Genomic DNA, 13,809 nt, shown 5'->3' on the forward strand with positions numbered 1-13,809 from the left:
CCCGGGGACACCCCCACCCGACACTTGTGTCTGCCCCGTCAATGGGTCGCTGATGGGCAGCTGGGGTCAGGGCAGGGGATCCACAGAGAAATGACCTCACCCTCTGCAGGTGGTCTCGATCCTGGGTCCCAGGGAGGGGGGGCTGGGGGCCTGGGCTCCTGGGTCTGAGGGAGGAGGCTGGGGGTCTGGGTGTGGGACATTTGTTCCTCCACAGCCAGTTCTGGGAGTCAACACACGAGGGCGCTGCATCCCTAGTGGGATGGAGGGGGCGGGGCCATGGGCGGGGCTTAGGACCCTAGGTGGGGGCGGGGCCTCGCTCCTGGGCAGGCCTCCGCTGGCCTGGGCTCTAAGTGCTGGACACTGACCACAGCGGGCAGCCCAAGGGTCAGGCCAGCCTTGGAGAAGGTGAGGTCCGGAGTCGGGACCCGGGTCAGCAGGAGGCAAGAGTTGAAAGGCCTGAGGTGGGTGGCACCTGAGAGTGAAGCCGGGCAGGTGGCCAGGGTCCCCGGTCCCGAAGCAGAACTGGACCTTAAGGCTGTGGAGTCGTTGAGGGTTAGGGACAGAGTCTGGGGGTCCCAAGACGTGTGAGCTGTATAGGTTCCAGGAGAGATGGATCGGGACCCTGACTGCAGGGTCTGAGGGAGGAGGCTGGGGGCCTGGGCTCCTGGGTCTAAGGGAGGAGGGGCTGGGGGCCTGGACTCCTGGGTCTGAGGGAGGAGGCTGGGGGCCTGGACTCCTGGGTCTGAGGGAGGAGGGCTGGGGCCTGGACTCCTGGGTCTGAGGGAGGAGGGGCTGGGGGCCTGGACTCCTGGGTCTGAGGGAGGAGGGGCTGGGGGCCTGGGCTCCTGGGTCTGAGGGAGGAGGGTTGGGGGCCTGGGCTCCTGGGTCTGAGGGAGGAGGCGCTGGGGCTGCTCCCAGGTCCTGCCTCGCATCTGGGCCCCCGTGCCCTGCTGTCGGCCCCCAGGGACAGAGAACACCTGTTTGTGCTTAGGAGCCCGAAGCTGCTCACCCACCCCCAGGGCCCAATCTGTTTGCTTTGGAAACAACATGGGGGTGTCTCGAGTTATCTGGTTCATCTTTCACCCGTGGGCCACTGGGTGACTGTGGGGGCGGGGGCGAGGGACACCTGTGATCTTAGACTTGACCTCGCCCCAACTCACAACTCCTTTCTGGCTCCTCAATGCCTTTACTGATGAGGGAGACTGAGTCACCAAAGTGCCCGACCCTCCTCCCTCAGACCCAGGAGCCCAGGCCCCCAGCCCCTCCTCCCTCAGACCCAGGAGCCCAGCCCCCCAGCCCCTCCTCCCTCAGACCCAGGAGCCCAGGCCCCCAGCTCCTCCTCCCTCAGACCCAGGAGCCCAGGCCCCCAGCCTCCTCCCTCAGACCCAGGAGTCCAGGCCCCCAGCCCCTCCTCCCTCAGACCCAGGAGCCCAGGCCCCAGCCCCTCCTCCCTCAGACCCAGGAGCCCAGGCCCCCAGCTCCTCCTCCCTCGGACCCTGGTCTGGCCCTGGATCAGCCTGGTGCTCTGGCCGCAGACATGCCCGGGAAACAGTCCGATGAGGAGCAGGTGGAGGCGGGGGCCCCCGAGAACGGAGCTGAGGCCGCGGACGACCTGGGGGGCCTCACGTTGGAGGAGCTGCGGCAGGGCCAGGAGGCGGCCTTGGCCCTGGAGGACATGATGACCCTGAGCGCCCAGACCCTGGTCCGAGCCGAGGTGGAGGACCTGTACCAGGAAGTGCGTCCCCTGGGCCAGGGCCGCTTCGGCCGGGTCCTGCTGGTCACGCACCGGCAGAAAGGTAGGGGCCTGGGGGCAGAGGCGGGCGGCGGGGCCGGGGGCAGGGGTGGGGGCGGCCGGGCCCAGGGGTGGCCAGCTGGCTGTGGAGCCTGCAGACCTGAATCAAGTTTCCCGTGCCCTCCAGGCTGTGTGCGCTGTGGGGAAGTCCGCTGTGAGCCTGGCAGGGCTGTGGTTGCCAGGACAACGGGGTGCAGAGAGGTGCCCCCTTGGGGCCCAGCCTGCAGCCAGCTTATCGGTCACCGTGGGGATGGTTCGGAGCCAGGCCGTGTGCCAGGCACCCAGCAATCTGGTGTCTTTCTGCTCAGTGCACACACACACGCATGCACACACATGCACGCGCGCACACACTGTCCTCCCCACGGAGCAGGACACTGCGGATGGAGCTCAGAATCCATGTCAGTCGGGACTCCCCCTCGGAGCTCCCCTGGGGGCTGGGCCCATCCGGGTGCTGCAGGGGACCCAGGCAGGAGTCTGTGAGCCCTCCTTCAAGGAGGGGGTCCTGGGGCTGCCACACGCAGGACCAGGGGCAGGGCGTCCCAAAGAAATGTCCGCAAGATGTAGTCACACATTAACGGCTGCCAGCTCGGTCTTGACAATGAGGTGTATGTTAATAAACACTGCCTTTTTTTTTCCCAGAGAGGAAGGGAGAGGAGGAGAGAGAGAGAGAGAGAGAGAGAGAGAGAGAGAGAGAGAGAGAGAGAGAGAGAGAGAGATCAATGATGAGAATCATGGATCCGCCGCCTCCTGCATGCCCCTACTGGGGATTGAACCCACAACCCGGATATGTGCCCTTGACCAGAACCGAAACCAGGACCCTTCGGTCCACAGGCTGAGGCTCTATCCACTGAGCAGCACGGGCCAGGGCAGTGTGTATTATTTCCTTGGGACACCCTGTCTTCTCGCCCAATCCTGGGGGCTGGGAGTCCGGGGTCACGGTGTCAGCTGGGCTGTCCCTCCTGGGCCTGTGTCCTCCGTGGCCGTCCCTCTGTGTGTGTCTGTGTCTGAATGTCCCTGGGGGCCGCCTGGGCCGGTCGGGGCTGGGGACGGAGTGTCGCTGTCCGGGGTGCTCTCTGGGGGCTCAGTGCGCCCAGATGCACTGGCTCAGCGGCACAGGAGGCGCTGCGGGCGGGCACAGCTGGGGAGGGAGGGAGGGAGGGGCGGCCGCATGGGGGAGGCGGGACCTTCTGCGCCCGGGGCAGCTCCAGATGGGCGCTGGGCCTGGCAGGTGGCGGCTGTAAAATGGGAGGGAAAGGAATGCGGTCCCGGAGGGCTCACGTTCTAGGGGGACGTTCCCAGGCGGATGGAATTCCTGGAAATTCCTTAGGGCAGCGGTTCTCAACCTTCCTCACGCCGCGACCCTCTCATACAGTTCCTCACATTGTGGTGACCCCCAACCATAAAATTATTCTCATTGCTGCTTCATAACTGTAATGTTGCTACTGTTATGAATTGTCATGTGCAGGATATGCAGGATGTATTTTCAATTGTTACAAATTGAACGTAATGAAAGCATAGTGATTCATCACAAAAACAATATGGAATTATAGATGTGTTTTCCGATGGTCTTAGGCGACCCCCGTGAAAGGGTCGTTCGACCCCCAAAGGGGTGGCGACCCACAGGTTGAGAACCGCTGCCTTAGTGGGATCTGAGGCCCAGCACCCAGCTTCTGGGGGCGGGGGGGGGGGTTGCTGGAGCCGGGGCCACCCTGTGCCCCCGAAGGTTCTGAGTTCAGTTTTCGTGGAGTCCCTTCGTGGGCTCCAAGTCCGCAGACTTGAGGACAGCAGAGCGGAAACGCTCAGAATGCTATTGCATTTTTAAAAATATGTTTTTTACTGATTTCAGAGAGGAAGGGAGAGGGAGAGAGAAACATCAGTGATGAGAGAGAACCGTGGATCTGCTGCCTCCTGCACTCCCCTCCCCGGGGATCCAGCCTGCAAGCCGGGCATGTGCCCTTGATCGGAATCGAACCCGGCACCCTTCAGTCTGCAGGCCGAGGCTCTATCCACTGAGCCACACAGGCCAGGGCCATGCTGTCGTGTTATTACTGCCCGGTGGCCATGTGTGTGTTCGGGTGGGCTTGGCTGGGAGGCGGGACAGAGCCGGTGGAGGTGGTAGAAGGAAGGGACTCCCAGCTGCCGGGCGCACCCCACCGCGCCCTCCTTCCGCCCTCGCCCCAGGCACGCCCCTGGCCCTGAAGCAGCTGCCCAAGGCCTCCACGTCCCTGCGGGGCTTCCTGTACGAGTTCTGCGTGGGCCTGTCGCTGGGCGCGCACCCGGCCGTGGTGGCCGCCTACGGCATCGGCATCGAGTCCGCCGACTCCTACAGCTTCCTGATGGAGCCCGTGCTGCACGGCGACCTCATCCGCCTCATCCAGCCCAAGGTGGGCGCCAGCAGCTCCCTGCGCGCCTGGGGGACCCGCTGCTACTGCCTCCACCGCACCCCCCCGCCCCTGCCCAGGCCCCTGGCCGACCCCGGGTCTCATGGAACGGCTAGTCCTCCTGGGGCTCCGTGACCCACAGAGCCACCCCTACACCCTCAGATTCGCAGCCCTCACCGATCCTCACGCGGTCACACGGGCTCATGGGGTCACATGGGGGCTCATGGGGTCACAGGGGTTCATGGGGTCCCACAGGGGCTCGTGGGGTCACACAGGAGCTCATCGGGTCCCACAGGGGCTCGTGGGGGTCCCACAGGAGCTCATGGGGTCACACGGGCTCATGGGGTCACATGGGGGATCATGGGGTCACAGGGGCTCATGGGGTCCCACAGGGGCTCGTGGGGTCCCACAGGGGCTCACCTAATTGAGACTCTTGATTCTCCTGGGCCTGCTCCCTGGGGAGAGGGGGAGAGAAGCTGAATCTCCCCAGTCCCCTTCCCTCTATGGGAGGGACAGCAGCCTGACCCCGCCGTGCGCCCGCCCCGCCCCTGCTCCTGCCTCTGACCCCGCCCCCGCCTCTGACCCTGACCCCGCCCCTGCTCCTGCCTCTGACCACGCCCCTGCCTCTGACCCTGACCCCGCCCCTGCTCCTGCCTCTGACCACGCCCCCGCCTCTGACCCTGACCCCGCCCCTGCTCCTGCCTCTGACCACGCCCCCGCCTCTGACCCTGACCCCGCCCCTGCCTCTGACCCCGCCCCCGCCTCTGACCCTGACCCCGCCCCTGCTCCTGCCTCTGACCCCGCCCCCGCCTCTGACCCTGACCCCGCCCCTGCTCCTGCCTCTGACCACGCCCCCGCCTCTGACCCTGACCCCGCCCCTGCTCCTGCCTCTGACCACGCCCCCGCCTCTGACCCTGACCCCGCCCCTGCCTCTGACCCCGCCCCCGCCTCTGACCCTGACCCCGCCCCTGCTCCTGCCTCTGACCCCGCCCCCGCCTCTGACCCTGACCCCGCCCCTGCTCCTGCCTCTGACCCCGCCCCCGCCTCTGACCCTGACCCCGCCCCTGCTCCTGCCTCTGACCCCGCCCCCGCCTCTGACCCTGACCTCGCCCCTGACCTCGCCGCGCGCCCGCAGGTGGGGCTCCCGCAGCCGGCGGCCCAGCGCTGCGCGGCGCAGCTGGCCTCGGCCCTGGACCACATCCACGCGCGCGGCCTCGTGTACCGGGACGTCAAGCCCGAGAACGTGCTGGTGCGCGACCCCGACTGCCGGCGGGTGCAGCTCGCCGACTTCGGCCACACGCGGCCCCGCGGGACGCTGCTCCGCCTGCGCGGGCCGCCGCTGCCCTACACGGCGCCCGAGCTGTGCGCGCCGCCGCCGCTGCCCGACGGGCTGCCCATCCAGCCCGCGCTGGACGCCTGGGCGCTGGGCGTCCTGCTCTTCTGCCTGCTCACCGGCTACTTCCCCTGGGACCAGCCCCGGGCCGAGGCCGACCCCTTCTTCGAGGACTTCCTGGCCTGGCAGGCCTCGGGCCAGCCCGCCGACCGGCCTCAGCCCTGGGTGGGCCTGGCGCCCGCCGCCGACGCCCTGCTGTGGGGGCTGCTGGACCCCGAGCCCCGGAAGCGGAGTCCGGTGAGCTCCGTGCACCGCTACCTGGGCCGGCCCTGGAGGCAGCGGGAGGGGGAGGCGGAGGCGGAGGCGCTGGGGGAGGGGGGGGAGGGGGGCGGAGAGTGAGGGGCAGCCTGGCCCCCGCTTGCCCCGGAGACGCGGGGACACCGGGTCCCACATCCTGAGGCTCCTGTGGTGGCGTTTGGCTGCCCCTCTGCCTGCCTCTGTGCGTCTGTCTCATCACCGGCCGGTTCTGTCCTCCACCTCCCTGCCTTGTCCTGCGGGCTCTCCGGGCTCCCTGTGTGTGTGCACACCTGCCTCCATCGACCCCAGGGCCTTTGCACTTGCTGCCTCCTCTGCCTGCGGTGCCCTCGGCTCCTCCCCTCCCCTCCTGGGGACCTGAAATGCTTCCATCTGGGTCCTGGGGCCGCACCGCCCCCCACCCTCCCAGGCAGCACTGCAGGGGGCCCCAGCCTAGCATCACCACCCCCCTGTGCTCTGTGACACCCAGTCCCCGCCAGCTGCCCCGTGTGCTCCTGTGGTTAAGCAGTGCCCGCTGGGGCCTGAGCTGCTGGAGGCGGGCCCGGCCTGTCCTGTGCTCCGTGGGTCCCACGCAGCCGCAGCCGGGCCACGCTGGCCGGAGCAGGGGGCAGAGCCTGTGGAGTGAGGGGACCCCTGTGGCTGTGCCCCGGCCTGTCCTCCTCCCTCACACGCTGCTCCCTCCTGGGTCTCCCTCACTCCCGGGCCCTCCCCTCCTCCCTGTGCTGGGGGGCGCCCTCTTGGTGAGGTGTCTTCTCCTCGCACCCCAGCCCCTCCCTGCAAATAAAGTCCACCTGGCCCCTGGGCTCCGTGAGGCTGTTGGTCTGTCAGCTCAGGGGAGGGGAGGATACTGCACGTGTGTGTGTGCGCGCGCGCGTGTGCACATGCTAGAACAGGAGAGAGCATGTGCAGCAGGGAGAGTGGGAAGGGAGACAGATAGACAGAGACAGAAAGAGAAAGAGAAAGACAGACAGACGCAGAGACAGAAAGAGAAAGAGAAAGATAGATGCAGACATAGACAAAAGAGAAAGAAAAAGACAGACAGAAAGAGAAAGACAGACGCAGAGACAGAAAGAGAAAGAGAGATAGATGCAGACATAGACAAAAGAGAAAGAAAAAGACAGACAGAAAGAGAAAGACAGACGCAGAGACAGAAAGAGAAAGAGAGATAGATGCAGACATAGACAAAAGAGAAAGAAAAAGACAGACAGAAAGAGAAAGACAGACAGACAGACGGGTGAAGGGCAAGCGCCCACAGCTGGGTGTGTGGGAACTGGTTCTGGGTGCGGGTGTGGGCCCGGCCTCAGGGCCTGCACGCCCGCCTGTGTGTGCAAGGAGATGGGTTACCAGGAGCTCCTAGGTGTCCGCTGTCGCGACAGGAGTGGGAGTGGGCTGGAGCATGTATTCCCGTGAACCTGCGTGTGCACCAGCCCCTGAGCCTGTGTGTGTGTGTGCGTGCATGTGTGTGAGCAAGCGAGAGGGGCCGGCATGGAAGCTGTGGTGCGTTCACTCTGTGGCCATGGGATCCCTGTGTCCCCGAGGCCTTGAGTGCCTGTGTGCCTGGCGGGGGAGGGAGGGGTGGCGGGGGGGCGGTCAGCGGGCAGGCGCCACCGCCAGTCACCAGCTGGGCCCCTGCCCCTTCACACCTCCCCTCGCACCAGCCCCCTTGGCAGCCGCCCTGTTTGCAAACACTCTGTCTTCCTCTCCGCGCCCTCCTTGGCCGCCAGCCCAGCGCGAGGCTACAACTAGAGCTGGATCCGGTGTCACTCTCTCCTGGCCCGTCCACACGCCCAGTGCCCCTGCTGTGCCCACGAGGCATCATGGGGCGGGGGGGGGGGGGGTTGACGGCGTGGGTGGAGTGAGTGACCCCACGGGCCCTTTGAATCCAGGTTCAATTCCGAGGACTGGGGACACGGGCCCCTGTCCCGGGCAACCCCGGTGAGCTTCCTGGAGGAGGGGTCGTGGGGGGTGCATTGCGGAAGAGCATGATCGGGGCCTCCTGCCGCCTTATCCGTGAATCTGAAATAGATCCGAAATAGCCTGAGCAATTGGGCCAAGAATGTGTCCCCAAGAGCCAGAGGCGCCTCTGAAGCGGGTGGGGTGAGGCTGGGCTGAGACGAGTGCGAGTGCGGAGGGCAGGGGGCAGAGGTGGCTGCAGACGGTGTTAATTGGGAGCAGCAGCTGAGGCTTAACTGGGAGGTGACAATGACTGGGATGGCCCAGGGGCAGGGGAGGACAGAGATGCCCAGGAGGGACCTGGGGGGGAGGGGGTGCAATGCTAATTAAATATTCGTTGATTAAGTGACACCTGACACTGATTGTAATACTTAGTGCCCAGGAAGCAGAGGCTCCGAGCCTGAGCCCCGGGCGGGGACAGTGCCGGCCCAGTGCTGCCATGATGCCCACCTGTGCCCGCAGAAGGTCAGGGCAGAGATGGGACTCACCCCCGGTCTGGCTCCTGTCCAAGGCTCAGCTATTTATTTATATATATATATATATATATATATATATATATATATATATATATATATATATATTGATTGATTTCAGAGAGGAAGGAAGAGGGAGAGAGAGAAACATCCATGATGAGAGAGAATCATGGATTGGCTGCCTCCTGCACTCCCCACACTGGGGATCGAGCCCACAGCCCGGGCATGTGCCTGGCCAGGATTCAAACCATGACCTCCTGGTTCAGAGGCCGATGCTCAACCACTGAGCCACGCCAGCTGGGCATGGCCTTAGCTCTTCAATGGCAGGGACGTCCTGTTGCCATCAGTGGGTGAAGGGGCCCTGTGCGGGGGCGAGGCTGGGAGTGTGAGCACGAGTGTAAGTGTGTTACCACAAGTGTGCTCGGGTGTCTGTGTGACAGCGTGAGTCGCGGTGAGTGTGGAAGTGAGAGTATGAGCCTGAGTGTGCATTTGTGTGTGAGCGTATGAGAGGGTGAGTGTGTAAGTGTGAGTGAGCGTGCACGCGTGCATATGAGAATGCGACCGTGTGAGGGTGTGAATGGGAGACTATGAGTGTGAGTGAGCGTGTGCATTTGTGTGTGAGAATGTGAGAGTGAGTGCGAGCATGTGGATGGAAGGGAGTGTGAGTGTAACTGAGGAGTGTGTGTGGGCACACGTGCGTGCGAGTCGTGCAAGCATGTGTCTGTGTGTTGGTGAGGTGGTCACACCGCCCTTGGAGGAGACTGGATGGGGAGGGCACCTAAATGAAGACAGGGAATGGGGCCGAAGCCGGTGTGGCTCAGTGGATGGAGCGTCGGCCTGCGGACTGAAGGGCCCCGGGTTCGATTCCGGTCAAGGGCATGTACCTGGGTTGCGGGCACATCCCTGGTGGGGAGTGTGCAGGAGGCGGCTGATCCATGTTTCTCTCTCATCGATGTTTCTATCCCTCTCCCTTCCTCTCTGTAAAAAATCAATAAAATATATTAAAAAAAAAAAAAAAAGACAGAGAATGGGGCTGCGAAGCCTTCAGAGCCACTGGAGGGTCATCACCAAGAGGCCAACCATGGAGTACGGTGGGGGCGGGGGTATGCGTGGAGGCGGGAGAGGGCGCAGAGGGCACAAATGGTGATGGGAATTTTTTTAAGCTGTAAGGGGAGAAAGGCAGACGATGGTGCATGTTGGCGAGGACGTGAACAAGCTGGAGGAGTGGGAAACGGGGCAGCCGCTGGGGAAGACAGCGTCACTGCCTCTGCACGCGGGAGGCAGAGTTCCCGTGTGGCCCGGCAATTCCGCTCCTAGGCGCCTGCCCACCGGAAACGGAAACCTACATCCACGTGAACGTTCTCGTTATTCACAGTAGCCGAGCGCTGGAAACAACCCAAATGCCCACCGACAAATGGGTGGGTACACAAAGTGGGGTCCCCCCCCAGCAATGGAACAGTACTCCCCCCTGAAAAGGAAGCCCTGCCATGCGCTGCAGCACGGACGAACCTCGGAAGGGAAGAAGCCAGTCACAGGAGACAGTCTGTTGCAGGATCCCACTTACGTATGTGAAAGGTCCAGAACAGGCAAATCCATAGAGAGAGATTAGTGACTGAGGCGGGGGGAGGGTGGGGGTGGAGGGGGAAATGGAGGGGGGAAGGGGAGATGGGGAGCGATGGCTAATGGGTACAGGTTTTCTCTTTGGGGGTGGTGATAGGGAAGGTGATGGGGTGGAGAAGTTATAAAATTAAATTGTGATGAATGTTGCACAATTCTCAGAAGCTATTAAAAACCACTGAATTGGCCGAAACCGGTTTGGCTCAGTGGATAGAGCGTCGGCCTGCGGACTGAAGGGTCCCAGGTTCGATTCCGGTCAAGGGCATGTGCCTGGGTTGCGGGCATATCCCCAGTGGGAGATGTGCAGGAGGCAGCTGATCGATGTTTCTCTCTCATCAATGTTTCTAATTCTCTTTCTCTCTCCCTTCCTCTCTGTAAAAAATCAATAAAATATATTTAAAAAAAAAAAAAAAAAAAAAAACCACTGAATTGGCCCTGGCCGGTTTGGCTCGGTGGATAGAGTGTCAGCCTGCGGACTGAAGGGTCCCAGGTTCGATTCTGGTCAAGGGTTTAAAAAAAAAACACCCACTGAATTGTAGGCCCTGGCTGGTGTGGGTCAGCGGTTAGAGCAGGGGTGGGCAAACTTTTTGACTCGAGGGCCACAATGGGTTCTTAAACTGGACCGGAGGGCCGGAACAAAAGCATGGATGGAGTGTTTGTGTGAACTAATATAAATTCAAAGGAAACATCATTACATAAAAGGGTACGGTCTTTTTTTTTTTTTAGTTTTATTCATTTCAAACGGGCCGGATCCGGCCCCTGGGCCGTAGTTTGCCCACGGCTGAGCTAGAGGCAAACAATTGATGGGTTTCTCTCACATCAATGTTTCTCTCTCTCTCCCTCTCCCTTCCTCTCTGAAATCAATAAAAATATATTTAAAAAAATAAAAGATAAAAAGTGTTTCCCTCCTCCCCTCTCCGTCTCCACCCCGTCTCCTCCGTCTCTGTCTCTCTCCATATGTACATAAATATTGGTTGCTGAGCGCAGCTGTCGCTGGCAGATCCTCAAGGGTGCGGGGATCGCGGACCGGGCACCTGCCAGAGGGCGGAGGCCAGGAACCCGGCCACCAGCGCACACGGGCCCAGCCTTCATACAAAACACAAAACCAAAAGCCAGAACGTCAGGCGCGCGCCAAACCCGCAGCGGCCCCTGCTTGCGGGGGAGGGTTTGGGGGGAACCGGAGGGCGGGCCCCTGTAGACACTCTCTTTGCGGCAGCTCGCGGGGTGCAGCGCGGCGCACAGTCACGCGAGTGACGTCAGCAGCCACCGGGAACTGCCCACCCACGTTGTTCACAGGCAGCGCCTGCCCCAGGGGGTCTGGGGGGCCCTCGCTCCTGGCCGCCGGGTTGCCCTTGGGCGCAGGGAGCTGGGAGAACACGGTGCGGAGCTCTGAGCCCACGGCCCAGCTCAACAGTCAGTGACATGGGCCTCGGGTCCGGCCTGATTCTTCAGGATTTTCTTATTTCGGAGAGGGAGGGAGAGAGAGAGAGAAACATCAATGATGAGAGAATCATGGATCGGCTGCCTCCTGCGCGCCCGGCACTGGGGATCGAGTCCGCAACCTGGGCCTGTGCCCTTGACCGGAATCGAACCTGGGACCCTTCCGTCCTCAGGCCGGTGCTCTATCCACTGGGCCACACCAGCCAGGGCTCTTCAGGCTTTCCTGTGGGGAGGTCAGGTCGCCCCCGTGGCTCTGGGTCTCCGGTGAGGGGCGCGCCCTCTGCTCCTGGGTGTCTTCTCTGCATCTGCCCACGGCTCGCGGGGCCTGCGCGGCTACTGTTCTCAGCTTGTTGCGAGCTGGCGGGCACGGCCTGGCTCAGCTGTCCCGTGGGAGGTGCCCGGGGTCAGAGCCAGCAGTAGTGGGGGCTGGCGACCAGCCTGGCCGCGGGCCCGGGGGCCAGATGTTCGGGCTTAGCCGCCTGGCCAAGCAGGGATAGAGTGACCGGCTAATTGAGCACCGCTCCTCGGGGCGGGCAGAGGGTGCCAGGGGCGGGGGACCTGGGGCCTGAGTGCCCGCCAGCCTCGGCGACCCCGGCTCCTGGAGAGGGGCCTGGAGCCCGCACCCCCCGGCGGGGCCATCTGGGGTGACCGGGAGCCAGGGCACGCCTGCTCCCCCGGAGACAGGAAAGGAGACCTTTAGTTCCCCAGCTGGGGCGCATCCTGGGAGCCCCGAGGACCCAGGAGGGCGAGGGGAACGCGGGCAGGAGCGGCCCCCGGCCTGCAGGTCAGCAGTTATTTAAGTCTCAGGGCTTAGTGAGGCCCGGGAAACAGGCACCCACTGCGTGCTCCTTCGCCTGTTGGCGGGGCGGACGGTCCATCTATCAGGACCCCCAGACAGTGCCCCCCCCCCCAGCGTGTAACTGGACCCCGTTGGCCTTTGCAGGGCTGCAGGGGCGCCAGCTCCCTGACCTTCCAAGACCTGTGAGCCAGGCTCCGACCGGCGGCGGCGAGTGGAGAAACAGGCCACAGGTGGCTGCCTGAGGCTGCGGGAGCCGGGCCAGAGGTGGGGGCCTCCCAAGCCGGGGCCCAGGACGCAGGCTGAGGTCCGGGGAGGGCCAGGGGCCACCTAGAGAGGGGCCCTGGAAACCCAGGCCAGAGTCCCAGCAGGGAATTCATGCCCTTGGGCAGGGGTCCTCAAACTACGGCCCGCGGGCCACACGCAAATACAAAGATTGTATTTGTTCCCGTTTTCTTTTTTTACTTCAAAATAAGATCTGTGCAGTGTGCATAGGAATTTGTTCATAGTTGTTTTTTTTAAACGATAGTCCGGCCCTCCAACGGTCTGAGGGACAGTGAACTGGCCCCCCGTTTAAAAAGTTTGAGGACCCCTGCCCTTGGGGCTGAGCTCCCGCTCTGCTGTGTGGCCTGAGGCAGGAGCTCACCCTCTCTGTTGCCTCCTGAAGTGGGGACCGAGTCCCTCCCTCCCTCGAAGGGCTGTGGGAGGACGGAGGGACGGAGGGCACAGGCTGCGTCAGGCACACAGGAGCAGGGCCAGAACGTGGCCTTGAACCCCCGGGAGCTGGCCTTGGGCGCCGGCTATCTTACGAGCAACGGCCCTGAGTCAGACCAGCCTGGGTACCCACGTTCTCCGTGACCTGAGCTGCGACATGGGGGTAAATACGGCGATACCATCACATGATGAGCACGCACCCAGCGCCAGCCCTGAGCTGAGGGCTCTCACGCTCGCATCCACTCATCACCTCCCCGTCACAGGAACCTGAGGTCACCCCCTGGTACACCGGGGGAGGCGCCGACCCAGAGGTTGAGCAACCGGCTGAGGTTCACACCCAGGAGGACTCGAGCCCAGGCACTCAGGCACCTTCTCCCGCGTTCACACCTCTCTGCTGAGCCGCGGGAACAGTGTGCGTTCGTGAAGGTGAGGTGACCTCACACGCCCGCGCTCAGATGCCTGGAGCAGCGTCCCGTGCGCCAGAAGGCGCGGGTGTGATTCCCGGTCAGGGCATGTGCCTAGGTTGCAGGTTCAATCCCCCGTCGGGGTGTGTACGTGAGGCAACCGATGATGTATCTCACCTGGACGTTTCTCTCTCTCTCTTCCTCCCTCTGTAAAAAGAAAGACATCACACAAGCAAAGTCCTGAACACAGAGCCATGGGAGGTGTCCGACGGGCATCAGTCATTGTTGTACCTGATGCACTCATGCATTCAACAGGCCCTCACTGGGTGTGCAGTCTGAGGCCGGCTCCCTTGTTTACATCCGTAAATGAGAGGATGCCTGCCCTCGGGGGGCTTCGTCAGCACTGTTATCACGTCATGACCTTCTCCATCAACATCACTGTTATCATCATGGCCATCACCATCATGATCATCTTCAAGACCATCATCGCCACCATCGTCACCACTACAATCATCTCCACCACCATCATCGCCACCATCCCCATGATCATCATCGTTGCCATCCCCACCATCATCGCCACCACTGCAATCA

General features: G+C 62.9%; 2 protein-coding genes across 5 annotated transcripts in view; both read left to right on the forward strand.

The window, feature by feature from the left end:
* ISOC2 (isochorismatase domain containing 2) overlaps nucleotides 1–13,809 on the forward strand; it is a 166,740-nt gene that overhangs the window by 108,183 nt on the left and 44,748 nt on the right. The window lies entirely within an intron of this gene.
* On the forward strand, nucleotides 323–6,646 carry SBK2 (SH3 domain binding kinase family member 2). Of its 4 annotated transcripts, none has more exons than XM_059665702.1 (4): nucleotides 323–405; nucleotides 1,536–1,796; nucleotides 3,974–4,176; nucleotides 5,309–6,646. In XM_059665702.1, the coding sequence occupies exons 2-4, from the start codon at nucleotides 1,538–1,540 to the stop codon at nucleotides 5,903–5,905; spliced, it is 1,059 nt and encodes a 352-aa protein (XP_059521685.1). In that variant the 5' UTR covers nucleotides 323–405; nucleotides 1,536–1,537; the 3' UTR covers nucleotides 5,906–6,646. The 4 variants fall into 4 exon arrangements, with proteins under 4 accessions (XP_059521685.1, XP_059521683.1, XP_059521684.1 ...); XM_059665700.1 differs by having other exon boundaries at nucleotides 324–461; XM_059665701.1 differs by having other exon boundaries at nucleotides 333–440.

This window comes from Myotis daubentonii, chromosome 15 (genome assembly GCF_963259705.1).
Source record: "Myotis daubentonii chromosome 15, mMyoDau2.1, whole genome shotgun sequence".
Taxonomy (NCBI): Eukaryota; Metazoa; Chordata; class Mammalia; order Chiroptera; family Vespertilionidae; genus Myotis; species Myotis daubentonii.